This window comes from Cinclus cinclus, chromosome 2 (genome assembly GCF_963662255.1).
Source record: "Cinclus cinclus chromosome 2, bCinCin1.1, whole genome shotgun sequence".
In the NCBI taxonomy this organism is placed as follows: domain Eukaryota; kingdom Metazoa; phylum Chordata; class Aves; order Passeriformes; family Cinclidae; genus Cinclus; species Cinclus cinclus.
In genome coordinates, this window is record NC_085047.1 from 93,921,512 (window position 1) to 93,936,957 (window position 15,446).

General features: G+C 37.5%; 1 protein-coding gene across 2 annotated transcripts in view; it reads left to right on the top strand.

Moving 5' to 3' along the window:
- The window catches only part of IRS2 (insulin receptor substrate 2), a 28,005-nt gene that overhangs the window by 4,527 nt on the left and 8,032 nt on the right, over positions 1 to 15,446 (top strand). The window contains exon 2 of one of the 2 annotated variants that reach the window (XM_062515092.1): positions 732 to 757. The exons of the other annotated variant lie outside the window; for it this stretch is intronic. Within the exon in view, the coding sequence (XP_062371076.1) occupies positions 732 to 757 (26 nt within the window). Of the gene's footprint in view, positions 1 to 731; positions 758 to 15,446 lie in introns of those variants that run through there. 2 annotated transcript variants of the gene reach the window in all.

Genomic DNA, 15,446 nt, shown 5'->3' on the forward strand with positions numbered 1-15,446 from the left:
GATAAATTTAATATCATGGTTTTGAAATAGCTTATGTCTTGCAAAAATTTAACAGCAAATCATAGTGAGCATGGAATCTGAATTTAAGAAATGGTAATTCTTTTCAGAAGTCAGTATGTGCTAGAGCTTTTGTATGCTGTATCACATATTTCACTTAAAGGCCCAGCCTCTGTTGGTGTGTAACAGTGTTCCAGTTAATGGCCCATGGATTGCAAATGTTGGGTGTCAAACTGAAGAAATCTGAAATTTAGGGTGAGAGGATTTCGATTTTCAGTATGTAGCTATTCCTTTAATTAGGTGCTGAGAAAAGAAGGAAAGAAACGAATATACTTCCTTCTTCCCCCAAATAGTACTCCACCTTCTCTGAGTGAGTGAGGGTTTGTAGACAACTAGGGCTGGTTGAGGGGGGGCACAGAATAGCCAGTCTTTTGAGGAGGAAAAGTTATAACGAGATATTTGTAAGGGTTCTCTTGGCTCTTGGATTTATGCAAGACAGGGTAGTCAAACCCTGATACTTTAATATGTGTTTATGGCTATAGCTGGGTGAAATGACAAGCCATGTAGTATTTGCTTGGAGAATAGGGTATTGCTTCTCTATTCACAGCGCATCGATAACAAGCGAGCAGCAGAAGCTTGTAAGAAGCAGCTTGTAAACTTGCAGGTTTGTTTTTCTTCGTGTTTCCTTAGTAGCTAGTTGATTTTGAAGAAGAAAATATTTTCTCTTTTGATAGGAAGTACAGGAAGATGGAAAAGATGAGAGATCCACCGTTTGCAGAGCAAGCTTTGAACCTAATTAAGACGAGAGGATTGTTGAATGCAGTGTCAGAGTTTGAAAAGATGAAGGCTTATTCTGAATGACTGGAAGGGTTGATGGCAGAGCCTTATTTGTCTCTTGCTTTTAGTTTTGCTGGGGTCGCTTTCAGGATCCTTGTGGCTTGCCCGAGCCCGGTGCGGATGATGCAGCCCCCGCTCTCCTTGCCCGGCCTTGGGATGGCGGTCCCGGGCGCCAGCAGACGATCACGCCCCTTTGCTTTGCAAACGGATTTTTCGCAGAAACGAGGAGCTTGTCTTGAGCCACCTACAGCCCCGATTGCAAATGAAGCCCCGTGTTGAGAAAGAGCTATTTCCACAGCATTCCCCAAACTGCTGACCCTAAGGGGAGGGGGGGGGGGGGGGGGCGGGCACCGGCTGCCGGGAAAACCCGGCGCGGGATTGCGGCCGCGGCAGGCGGCAGGCGGGAATGGGAGCGGCGGGCGGGCAGATAACAGATAAGGAGAGGGGAACGACCGCTGTCCTTCCCATCCTGTAAACAAAAGGATAATGCAGAGAACGCAACCGTGTGTTAATGTGCTACGCGGCTTACGGCGGAGAGGGCACAGTGCTGCTGCTGCGTGTGTTTGTCCAAGGACGGTTATAGGCTTGCCTTATTTTAATATTTAATATTTAATCTGCATGTGTGTTTGTTTTTCCTCTTTCCCGTAAGCTTCTAAACGCAGATCACATGGAGGAATGGTGCGGGGAGGCTCGTTGGGATTGACCCTATCTGTAGGAGGTGGGCTGTCTTCTCCAGCACCTTGCTTCCCTGAGAAGGGTGCCAGCCTGTAGGGCGCACTCAGAGGTACGGGATGCAGGGGTGGATGGATGGAACCAGAGTCAGGTCAAGGTAGTAAGGAAGAAATTCATGCCAGCAGCATCCTCAGCCAGCAGTGGGTTGGGTACCAAAAACAGGGCATCAGGTTAATTGCAGTTGTGGCGGCCAAACTTGGAAAGTCACAGCATGGGGAAGGAGAAATACATCATAAAGGACTTCACTGGCTTAAGTTTAATCAAATAATAAACTTCTGCGAATTTCCTAGTTCCCCTTTTGGTTTTCATTGGGATTTCACACCAAAGTTTGTTTACGGAAGTCTTCTGCCAGTGCTTAAAAAGGTCACCCAGAATTTTGCTAATGTATTTGAGTTTCAAGCATTGTGATTTGGGAGATTACCAAGAATTTCATGTTATACTGAGAAACATACTCTGTTTAAAGAAAACTGTATTTTGCACATGGACAAGATTATTTCAACAGTAGTAATTTGGGTAGATTTGAGAAAATCTAATCCTGTAAAAATTACTGATTTGCACAAGAGAGAGCTTATATAAACAGTGTTGTTTGTTTAGTTCACAGTTTCTTCAAACTTTGTTTTTAACTACATTAGAAAAGAGAGGAGTTTTACTTCAAGAGTGATTTCTAGTGATTCTTAAATGGAGAATCCACTTCTGTTTAATGTTTAGAACAGGAGACTCTAGGTACAGAGTATACAAACAAGCTCCTTGTAATGAACCTTGTCAGAAAATTAATACTTTGATTTGTGCAGCACACATGTAAAAAAACATGTATTGAGTTCTTCTTTAAGGATTTTGATTTGTGCAAAAATACATGTAAAAATCAGTTTGAGTTCTTCCTTAAGCTCTGTAGCAGTAGTTGTATTTTCATGTGGCTGAATGTTTTAAGGAAAATAATTTGTATAATTTAGAGGTGGCTGGCTTTTGCATGTAGTGTGTTTATCTGTTATCAGTAACTTGCCTCTCCTGTGGGGAGTGCTTTGCTTTTGGAAATCTCTGTCCATATTATCCTGTCATGGCAAGAGCAAGGAGTGCATCCGCAGCTGTTGTCAAAACAGTTAAAAGGCTGCTTGAAGTTATTGCTTCATTTAGTTTCACTGTGTTCTAAAAAATGTGCAGATATTTAGGAGTTGGAAAAACAATTGCCTTCATCTGATAATGTAAATAAAATAATACTCTTATTGGTGGGTTAATACCTGTTGCTTGCTAATATCTAGCCTTTCTTCTTAAATTATGACTGCTTTTTTGCTTAGAAACATATGGACTGTGTATGGATTCATTATTTATGGAGATGTTTATGTTCATTTTTCTCATAAAGTGTGAATTATTTATTCCAGTGTATTTATGAGCGATTACGCTCAACAATCATGTAGCTTTTCATGATGGACCTTAGTTCTGAAGTCAAAGTTGAAATCAAGTAGGGGTTTTGTTTTTGTCTCACTGGGGTTAAGATTTTGCCCATTGTGTGTAATCATGGAATTCTTAATTAATTAAATTTAGTCGGTGTGTGATAGGGAATTTTCCTTAATCTAAATCACCAGAGTGGGTTATCTTCAGTTTTGTTTTCTTTTCCATTCACAGAGTGTTCTGTAGTTTAAACTTGTAAATGTTTTTAGTAATTGGTCTAGTATTCTAAAATTGAACAGATACTACATGTAATAATGCAAAAAACCTTGAGGATTCTTGCCCTCCTGTTTCAGTTTCTTCTGTCTTGGTTTGTGTGAAGAAGTCATCATCTGTAATGCATCTACTTAAAATCATAATAAGGTGATTTCAGATAATAATTATCCTCACCTTGCACTCGCCTTGTCAATTAGGTTTTAGTTTTGTGAGGTTTTATGGTTGCACCTAAACAATAAAAAAGCCTATCTTAATAAAACTCTTCCTCTGTCTTTGTAATGGTGTTTTAGATTGTGGAAAACATAACCTTTGTTTCCTTTTTCTTTGGGATTTCTTTGCACAATGAATTATATTACTGAGTTGGTTTTTTTGACCTCCTCTTCATATGCCAACTGCCAAAAAGTTTTGGTTCTCAAAGCAACATGAGAATGTTTTTCACAAAATTAATGGTAATTTTAAAATGACTTCTTAAGAGTATTAAAAGGACTGTATGCTATGTTAGAAATCTGTACATCTTTTAAAGTCTTTTTTTGATAAATCCATTGTAGTAGTTTCTCTTACGGTTAAGTTCTGTTAGAACATCAAACTAACTGCAGAAAGAACCGAGTTTCTTTTAATAACTTGCATATCTTGAATTTTTAAATCACACAGAAAACATCTCAAAATTCACTTACTGCCTTTCAAAAGGCACTTCGCAGGTGACCAAACCAAAATGGTTAGGTCTGAACCTAGCAGTGCCACTTGTGAAACACAGAATGTAAACTGAAATTATCTACGATTAAATGAAGCTTTTAATACTTTGAATTATGTTGAAGATGTGGGTGTCAGCTTGTTACAAGCAGATAGAATATCGTGACATCTATTAGACTTTTTTTTTTTTGCTTTATACTTTAAATTAGGTTTAGCTATATTGCTCATAGAAAAAATGTCATGGTTACTTTGAGTCATTTAAGATAAATTGTTATAGACCAAATTGAATGGTGGGTTTGTTCTAAAATGAACCAGTACCGTCATTGCTCAAGGCAGAGGAAATGCTTAGGTTGATGATTGCTTCTGATTACTTGATTTCTTTCAAGATAGCTACAGAGACTAATGCTCATTTGTAAGTAAGAAGAATAAAGGAGTGTTTGAACAGAAAAGAGTATTGAGGCATGTTTTGTATGGTAGGGTTGGGTTTTTGGTTTTTTGTTTGTTTGTTTGTTTGTTTGTTTAAAGGAGAGCATAACATGGGTTTGTTTACACTTCATTTATTTTTAAATAGTGTTAAATACACTGGAATGCTGAAGTGGTTTATAAGATGAAACACAGCAAGCATCCACTGAAAAATTTAGCTAGTTACTGTATGTAATCTAACTTCCCTCCCTATTCAGCAGTTAAATGGTAGCATAATTACATCCACGTATTTTCTGTCTATAAGTTTTTCCTCAAAAAGTGCCATTGATAAGTTTCTTTTTAAAGCAAAATACTTTTAAAAAAGTGGTTTTGCCAGGTTGCCACAGTGGTATCTGTGGCCTTTTCTTCTGAATTTGTTGAAACATAGTATCCTTTTTATACTAGTTGTCTGCCTGCTTTTTTTCCTTTGTGTCTGTTCATTATGTTAGTCATGATGCAGCACATTTTGTGCAAATTTTAATTTGATACACTATGTGTAATAGCAATTTAAAGTGTATATGTTGATGGATTTGTTAAATTAGGATGTGTAATTATGATAGTTTCACGACTGGGGTTTTTGTAGTTTCTTACAATGTTTGCTTAGAAGTGATCTGTGTATACATGGAAATCAGTATTATCCCTTGAGTTTTTAGAAGATGATGTATTGACTTCCAGAGTTCAGATATGTTTTCTTTGTGTCTGTTGTCTGGTATGTAGTTATTTTTAAAGTTCTGTGCGTATGTATGTAAGGGGTCAAGTGTGGCAGCTTTGGCAAGTTCAGCTCAATAGTCCCCTTGTTGCTGATTGTTGAAAACTCTGACTTTCCTGCAGCAGAGTTTTCAAAGGAAAACTTGTTTGTTTTGTTGTTGTTTTTGTTTGGTTTTTTGTTTTTCTTTTTTGTTTTTTGTTTTTTTGGTTTTTTTTTTTTAACACTTGTGTTTGTGTCAATTGCCTTTAGCTATCACGTGAGCTGCTTGGATTAGTCAGTCTGCCAGGGCTCTGGAGGACCAGCAGCAGTAAATAGAACCAGCAAAGGTGGCTGCTCCTATTGTCTTTTAGATGCAAGGTAGAAAGTCGTATGCATTTTCCCCTGCATCTCCGCCAGCTTTGGAAAAAGCAAGGATTACTGGTTTAGTTTGTGTTTGCAGCTTCCACACTAATACAGGTAGAATGAATCCCCCCTCAGTTTCAGGGTTTTGTTTGTAGTTAACACAAGCTTTTAAGATTTGGATATTACAATCTAATACAAACCACAGAAAAATCAATGCAAAGATTGTTTACATCTTTACAGAGGGTCACCTAAAAGTATTTATTGGCGTGTTAAAGTGCTAACACATCTAGTAACATTTGAGGCTGGCTCAAAGACAGCAGTAGTTTGCAATCTCTGTGTAGCCAGTGAAACAGTAATGAGTAACTTTCCTGAAGAATAGGTGAGTGCCTGCTTATTTCCATGGAGTTATGCTATTGCTTGGTAGCTCAGGTGACAAATTGGATACTAAACTGGGACTGTTTAAAAAAAGATTTTCAATCTGATGATGAGAAATCCCTTATAGAAATTAATTTAGAAGATCAAGGACAATGCTTGGAGTCCTGTTATATTTTTGCTTTTAAAAATACTTCATAACAGTCTCAATTTTTTTAATTAGTGATGATGACTTCAAATTGTGTAAAGCTGTATCAAAAATAGTAATTTAAAAAATTCCAGTTCTTGCTCACAGTGCAGGGAAACTCTGGAAAGGAGCTTGTTACAAGTGAACAGTGGGGAGATACTTTCTATAATCATCTTTGATGGTGGGGTGGGGTTGATTTTTTTTTTTTTTTTGTTTAGTTTGTTTTCAAATTCAGAATTGCCCATCTCAGTTAAATAAAAGTTTTTTCAGAGTGTGTTTTTCATCTCAGTAAATCAAGCACAAAAATAGTTAGGGAAAACAACCCAGGCCACAGACCTGAGCCCCCACCTCTGATGGTAACATCAGCACTGCAGAAGAGTAATGTAATAGCTTTATTGCATACATTAGGAATGATTCAGTGTTTTGTTTACATTATTTGTCAATCTCTTCAGCATCCTAGAGGAGAACACTTCCTTCCTGGCAGATGGCAGCCCCAGGGCCATGCACCTGCCATTACAAGCACTACACAGAAGTAATCTATCCCAGCATCGCTGTTGACAAGAGGCTAATGATTGGAGACTGTCTGCCTGACAGCCTAAACAAAATAGGAACATATTTGTCCTTCAGCGAGGGTCCGAGAGATCTAGGTAGGACAGTCAGGACAATATGCTGAAAAATTACAGTGGGACTTAGTTTAGACCTCTTTGGTTGTGTTTGTAGTATGAGCCACTTGTAAGATAATGATGCTTCAAAAGGCAAACCGTGTCTCAAAGAAGGGATTTTCTGTTTCTCTGGCAGAGTGCTAGCTGACGTGTATTAGTAGCTCTGTGCTGATGGGGGAAGGCTTCTGTGATTGTGCTGGCTGTGCCGCTGTCCTCTGCAGCACCATCTGCCCTCGCTGGGAGCAGGGAGTTGGGTGCACTTGCACTGGTAAATGGGGCCAGGAGCGCTGTTAGAAAGTCAGAATGTCTCTCTAATTGTTTGAGTGGTGTGTTTCGTGTTTACATAATGCATTCTTTTTTCAGTAATTTGATTTGTGATTTTGTGTTTTCATTATGACATTGGACCACAGTCTCTTTATTTCATTTTTTGTTCATTCCTCTTATTCATATGTGTGCGTTTGCTTTTCTTCTTTGAAACTAGTGTGGGCGATGTTTCTAGGGGACACTACCCAAGGCAAGGGTATCTTTGAACTAGGCCAGGATGTTCTTTGCTAAATTTAAAAACTACCCAAATATTACCCAGAGTTTGTAGGGTATTAAGCAGGATTACATGACGCACGGATTAGACATTGTTGAGCAGCTTGTTTTTGTTTGAAGGGGTCAGAAATGGAGGCACTGGGGCTCAAGTGTGATGCCAAAATAGCAAACTTGCTGATAATCACAAACAGCAGAAGTTTCTTAGAAACAGTAGGGCACTTTGGAGAATTGTCCAGGCTTTCTCCAAGTGATGCTTTAGTAGAATTTGTTTGATATGTGCTGTGATGCGAAATGTAAGGTATAAAACTGACTGTCCTGTTGAGTTTCAATTTCCAAATGTGTTTCACAGGTACTTTAAAGTAGACTAAGAGCACCACTGTAAGTGCAACTTGAAGCAGAGGACTTTGATTCTCTTCAAAGACCAATCTATCAATCAATCAATCATTCTAGTAATGGTGGGAAAATCATGTCAATGAAATAAAATCTAAGCTGGTTTAGATTTGTCTCTTATATTGTGTCCTCTGTGGCACTATGTTATTTTAAAAAGTGTTTTGAGTGGCATTGTCAGGTAAGGTAGGGAATTGGAATTATGAAGACCTTCTGTTTTGGGTTGGTTTGTTGTTGTTTTTGTTTGGTTGGTTTTTTTTTTCTTTGTGATTTGTTGGTTTGGTTTTGCTTTGACTCTAGGCTTTTTCTCACCTGAAGTCACAATATTGATTAAACAAGACAAAGGACAGTCTTCTGGGGCTGGGTTAGGCCTAACTTTTATGTAGAAGGCAATGGTGTTGAATAGTTGGTCAAGAACAAGAAAACAGTGGTGAGTTTGGTTTAGTGTGCCTTCACTGATGGAGGTAATTTTGGCTATAGAAACTTACTTCTAATAATAGGTGATGTTACATTTTTGCATTATTTAAAAGAATAAGAGTAGAATTGGCAAATGGATGTAAACCTCGCAGTTTTCTAGTTAATGCAAAACTTTCACATTACCAAATTGACTTCTTCAAGTACTGTGGTCTCTCACATGCTTGAATTACTGAGAAGTTATGGAGTGAATTTCTTAAGTAGTCTTTTTACTAGTTCATCTAGTAGTGATTTTTTCAAAAACTCCAGTGAGTGGTTTTTAGTTTACTTTAAAAGGCAACTAAAAATCAAGTGATGTGCCTAACTCAAAATTTTCACTTACACCTAAAAAAGACTTCTTGTGGTGGAAGAATGAGATTTGGAACTGGAAGGTGGAGGTAAAGTTCTTCTGAAAGTCAGTTGCACTCAGTTGTGTTGTAACATCATTCATTTTTACATCATAAACATTTGGTAAAGTTTATAGGAGGGTGGACCTGCATCTTCTACAACAGCTTTCATTCTAGAGCAATTAGTTCTGCCAAAATTAGTGAAATATAATTGTAATAACTAAATAAGTATATGTATATATACCTAATAACTATAATAATAGTCTATTTAAAAAGAAAAGTTGCACTTTCATTGTAACAATCATGTACAGAAATGATAAAGATTTATCTTGGTGTTTACTGTGAAAGCTGTTTGTGAACTACGAAAAGTCACTTAGTTTAAAATAATTTACAACTAATTAGTTTTAATCTAGCATAAAACTTCAAACAATTGTGTTTAGATTTGGAGTCAATCTTGTATAACAGTATAAAGTTACATAATTTTCTGAATGCTGAAGTTACAGATTTAGTGCTCATGATTTTTTTAACAATAGTAATAGAAAATTAACTATGTGGAGGAGCATTAGGAATATATATATATATATATATGACCCTGATACACAGAATACTTGAAAGAATTGGCCATAAACTTAAAACTGTTACTTCTTACTGTTTTATCATCCCAATAGTCCAGCAGTTACAAACAACCAGAGAATCTCTTAACATGCTCTAATGAATGGTAGGATAATATTGCTTTCTTTTGAATACCTACAGAAAGGTGACTTACTATACGGTTCTGTTTTAATCTTCAAATGTCAAATGAAAATTCAGTAAAAAATGAGCTTTTAACTTTAACCTTGAATGATATATTTTCATATAAACTGTGGATTGTGTGGGCTCAAAAACAAATAAATAAATAAATTTTTGATACTTGGATGTTGAATGTTAGCCAATAGGATGATTTTCAGATACAAAAGCACTGATGTATTTCAGCACTGTAAGTGATTTCTAGTTTAGGTCCTCTCTTCCCTCACACTACTCCTCTCCTGCCATTAATGTGAATATCCAGGGGGAAATAAACTGAAAGGTTTGCATAATACAGTAACATGAGATAGTATATTTGTTATTAAAAAAAAAATCACAACTTGATAGTAGTGAAACATTACTGTTTTTTAGTAGAAGTCAGATTCAGCCCTCAGGAAGTAAATTGATGGATGTTTATTTTAGTATATGTACTTGACCGTGCGACGAAGTCAAAACAACAGCTTAGATCTTGCAGCTTGAGTGAGCCCAGTGGAACTGGTGTGCCTGAATGTAGAGAGCAGGACTGTGCTCTGAATGAGCTGCGTAGATGGTTGGATGCCAGGCTGCTGTTTGATGGAGTCATTGTGAGGGGTCATTTAGAGTCTCTGAGTCTGAAATTATTTCTTGATCTTCATCACTCATGAACATGGCAAGCTTTAACTTGCCATACTGGCCATGTGGATGCTATGTTGTCACATGAAGAGAAAATGCTACAGTATTGTCTATTCCTGTCACTTCTCAGTAGATGTTTTCAGTTTTCTGTGTTCTCATAGATTGGCTGTTGTCACTTTTACAGGGTGACAGCATTTCAAGCACAGTGTTCTAAAAACACATACTGGGAGCTATTTCCATGATATTTTGTGTCAAGTAGATTTGGGCTGGTGTTCCACTTTGCTAAAGGATTCTACTCTGCTGAAAAATAGTATTGATTTAGTGCAACTTATGCCGTATCCTTAATAAGGCATAGGAGAAACAGAATGAAGGTTTTATAATAAGAAGAAAGAAAAAAAAAAGAAAATGTGCTGGAACTTTAGAATATGTTCATAGGAAATAGTGAGTTATTTTGAGAAGTGATGCATAGGAAACAACTTTAAAATCCCCACCCCTACTGGAATGAAGTGTGTGCATCCTGTCTTTAATCGGGTGTCTTAACCCCCTTTATCAAGCACTCATTTTTTGCCTGACTTCTTGAGGGATTTTCCAACTTGTTTTCTATGGGTTACCTGAGCAGCTGACACTTCATTCTACTCTGAAGACAAAGTTATATTAAGTTCTGCTGAAGATGTCAAAACACTGGACAAAGAAATCTTTTTTTGAATCTGTATGTTAAATTTTTTTGCAGTCTTAATTTCATTTTTTTACATGTAAACCCATTGTTTTATTGGGCTGTGAAGTGTCTTTATCTTATTAATTCATATGGCTGTGTTGTGTATGCGTGTAAGGTCTTAATTTTGATTCTGTAGTCAAACATTTCAGTATGTATCAAAATATATTAGCTCATTATTTGCATCAGATGCACATTATTTTCTTACTCCAGGTAAGAATTAGCCTTGTTTGTGCTTGATACATAAAAGCCTGTTGTCTCGTATTTGTCAATTGTAAATTAATTCAGGAGCAAGAGGAACTTGTGTAAATTCTGTGATTTAGTTTAGGAAAAACATTGAAAATAAGTGGTACAGGATATAGTATACCGTGGCTATGACTGTAATGGTTGGAATTAACAGCCTTACCTTCTGTCTTTTAAGTTTGAAATTCTGTTTTCTTCATTGAACCATGTGCTGCTGGAGGTCTTTTCCTAGTAGGTGTGTTTTGCTTGGTGTACATAATGACAATATTCTTTAACTTCCCTGTTTCTGGAATGTGGTAACTTTTAATTTGACAAGAGATTTCCAAGATTTTTTGTGGCAGTGATGAGATATTAATAGGGAAGCTCAGAACCATTTCTCCTCTTTGTCTTGGATTGTCTTAGGTCCTTTTTTTGGCCATTTGTAACCACATAATAGCTTTCTGAAATAGTAATAATTAATTGCTTAAATTAATTTTTAAAGGTATTTTGCCTAAAAATAGCTACTGGAAATAAGGATCTCTAATACAGTCCACAGACTATTTTATACTGTAATTTGAAAAGCTTTGATACAAGGAAATAAGTCATTTACAGCCTGTTCATTCTGGGTTTATTTAATATATATTTTGTGGACATGGTTAAATTATTTTGTCCAAGACTTACTCCTGCTCTGTAGGAAAATATATCTGTGGTCTCTTGTCTCAAATGTAGATTGAATCTGAATTTTTTTTTTTTTATGATGATTGTTGGAGAGGCTGAGGCATCAAAGTGAAAGACACTCAAAATAGCTGTATTTTTTATTAGTGCCTCAGGTTGCTTGGTTGGTTGAGGTTTTTTTTTTTTTTTCCTCCTTGTAAACAAGCAGCTTGTGTTTGCTGTAGAAATGTTTCGGTAGGATTGTTTAGCCTAGATGGGATGGATTATTTGCAAGCTGAGAGAGGATATTACAAGGGAGGCAATTTATCTGTGTTTTTCTTAATAGGTTTTGTGAAATTCAGCTGTGCTGGGATCCTGTTTTGGTCTGATGGACATGACTCTAATTAAAAGGGAGAGGCTGTAGGTTAATGACAGGACATGAGAATTTTAAGGTACATTCAGGTATTTGTCATGAGTGAACCTGCTTAATGTCTTCTGTGTTGCAGATTGCAACTCAAGTGTCTCCAGTATGTCCTAAGGGTCTGTGTTCCTGGTTTAGATTTCTAGATGCATGGTGGTTCTTTTTCATCTAGCCAATGCTGCTGTACTTTATGCAGAACTGTAATAATAACTGTAATCCCTACATTTGCACCTTAGGAGCCTACCAAACGACTCCTCTTCAGAGAAGGATCTGTCTTTTCTAACTAGTCATTAAAAGGATACAGATGCCTTTTAAGTATTAAGGAGGCTGGTCAAAGCCAGACTTGGAGATCAGCCCAAAATCACCTCCCTTGACCATAGAGGGAGCCTATATGCTTGGCATAAACAGAGCATCTAATTTACAGAGATCTGCAGCCTGTGAGATCAACCTTGCTGTGCAGTCTTATCTTAAGCAAAAGGACTTGAAATATTGATATTTGTATGTGGATCAGGTGACACAGTTACATATTCCTGCTTGACCTGGACTGTGCGTTAGTTAGTTGATGATATATTGTACTTGTTCAGTAAATGTGAAATTAAAAGGGATTTGTGTTCTCTCTAGCTGTGCAGCTTCTGCACTGTTGGCTGAACACTTCTCAGTGTATTTCCTGGTCAATGCCAATATGTGACTTATGCAACAGTACCAGGGCCTTGACACTTGCAAGCAAACAGTGGGCTTTAAAGGTGCAGATTCCTTGGGGGAAATACAGGTGTTCTACAAAGCATTTCTTCATGGCAGTGCCTGTGATCTTTCTGTTCTTGTAGAATGGCATTACAGCTTTATAAAGTCTCACCTACTGCATTGTTTCCTACAGGAAGTCATAGTTCCTTAATAAGATATCCTGGGGTGTTCATCACACCTATTTGCAATGTCCTAAAGAGCTTTAAAGAGCTGGGATGCTGGCAATAGGAGAAAATGCATGTAGGTTTTGATGTGCTGGAAAGCTTCCCTGAAATTTAGGGGAATTTTCTGCTAAGGATCATGGGATTAGAGCCAAACTCTAAAGTATTCAGTCTTAAGTGACAAAGATGGGTTTTAATCTGTTTTATAGAAGCAGTCGTAGCAACATAATACAACTTCAGAAAGCTGAGAGTGTCAGTTATATAGTTGTGTGGTCAGATATATTGCTATAAGTAAAATTCATCTTTTAAAAATGCTGTATTGGTACTGGTGAGCCTTTTTTAGAAAATTAAGTGTAATTGGTTGCTTATAAATATATTTTCTGGTAACAAATATGGGGAGCCATAAAACAAAACAAAGACACCTGTGTAAGAGCACTTGGGAGAGGAGGAAAAAAAAATGGTGAAACAGTGGAGTACACCTCTGTTTCTGTAAATATTTACTAAGAGGTCTTATAATTACGGAAGAAAGTGCATCTTGCACTGGGGCTAGTAACGTTACAAGTAACTGACACTAATTTTTTTGATCTTTTTAAAGAAATCCCTTTGAAGCTTTGATAAGTGCTGTGAAAGCACACTGTGCTCTGAGAGCATAATATTTTTCATACTTCTAACAGAGTGGGTGTTCTGGGGGATTGTGTTCTAGTAGCTGTTTTTGAGAATTCTTAGTGGGCTTCTGTAGAGTGATAAGTATTAATGCTGAAAAAGGTGAAGGTGTTGAAATTAACAGGGATGGGGCACCCTGCTAAATTTGTGATTCTGGCTTTCAGAAAGTACACACTGTGCCAAGGGCTGCTAGTCTGCAGTACCAAGGAAGTTAAGAAGAACTTGGCTCATTGTCCTTAACAAGCTGGCTTGTCCGTACAGGTAAATCATTAGAAAGTAAAGAGAACTTTGGGTAGTATCTCTGTTTGCAAAATCCATGTCTTGGATTTTGTATGCAGCTGCTTTTGACCCACTCTCAGAGTGGAAATTGGATTGGGGGAGAGTATAACCTGCTTCACTGCAGCATTTTTGTGCTGCATTGCTCACTTCACTAAATGGTTTCAGGGAGTGGCAATGTATTTTCATCATGGAACACGATAGAACTTCTTGCCTAGCTTCATCTTTTCACCTCCTCTCTGTTACTGACAGATTCACATTGACAAAGGTGAGGCCACAAAAGATTTCTAGTAAAGCGTTGATAAAATTGGAAAATAATCCTTTAAAATTTTTGTCCTACTTCAGATTGCTCAAGAATCTTAAGTGAGGATGTGGCAAGAAGAGAAAGCTGTAGGGAGAAGATTGCCTTCCTGTTCATGCCAGGTTGTTCCTCTTATGCTTCCCCTGCTTTCTTTTTCTCTCTTGTGTATCTCTTCTGCAAGAAAATGCGTTTCTCTGGACCTGTCTCCTAACCTGAAAGTCCAAAAGCTGCAGTAGCTAGCTAACATTTAGTGTGTGACTATCCAGTGTGTTAGGTGGCAGATGAGATGCCTAAGTGAATGTATGTCATGCCAGGGGTGTTTGTCTCCTCGGTAAGCTGTCTGACGGTCAGTTTACAAAACAGGAGGGTGTTTGACAGTGGAAGATGAGAAGAACCTTGTGTTTTAAAAGATGCTGCTCTCTGGAAAATAAATGTCTTCCTCTAGGATGCTCTTGTATATCTGAAGCCTGTTTTGATACTAGGTGCCTAAGCCATTTGGCAGTGATGGAGGCAGGGATTAGTCTTTGAAAGAGTGCCTGGATGTAGTGTTTCTGTTCCCCTCTCCATATTTGAGGTAAGAGCATTTTCTTGGGACTGACCAGTGTCCAGTACCTTTCTGGCTGAAAAAAGTATCTCAATCATCTTTTCCCCCTCACCACCTTGTGGCGTGTCTTAACCATATATTGTTTGCTAGAGTGCTTTTGCTCTTTCTTACTGTGTCTGTTTCCATGGAATAATTAGATACCCACTGTAATGGAAAGGGAGACTGAACATGACTTCCCACTACTTGCGTGAATCTTTATCCCTGTTCCTGTGAATATTTAAATTATTAAATCTAAATTCTTCAATTTAACCAGTAGAAAAGATTACTTTTTATCCCAAATGGGAGAAGGAAAAAGCATACTTTTAAGCTCTATGAGAACACTCTAATGTTGTGTGTTCAGGCATGTGTTTTCAGGTTAGTGGCTCAAGAGCAGTTCTTGAACTTTAGTATTTGTCCATTGTTACCCAGAATGGCAGTTAAGCTCTCACTTGTGGATCTGGACCGGAAGTCTTATTGTACTTTTTTTTTTGTTTGTTTTTTTCCACCTCACTGTTACCTGCTGGAAATAGGACAACTAACTTTGATGCCATTTCAGTTGGCAGCTGTGAGAGAATATCTAGCTCTGCTTCACAAGAGCTCTTCCTCCTTGTCAAAACTTATTGACCTTGTTAATGACTACTGATACAAATTAGAAGAGGTGCAAATATGCCTTTGACATCCCAGCTGAACAAAATTCCTAGCAGCTGTAATGGTGTGTGAAAGGATATAATCTCTGTTCTTAAAATGAGTACCAAATTGTATACCTCACAGAGTTTGAGATCTTTCAGAGCTCTTATTCATCAGAGCCCAGTATAAAATAGGGCAGAAAAATTATTGCTTGAAAGTCAGTGTTTCTTTCCTTTGACTCTAAGGAGTTGGTATGGCTGGCTTCTCATAGGGTGAGCAGATCAGAAATACAAAGATACACTCAGAGTTTGGCAGAA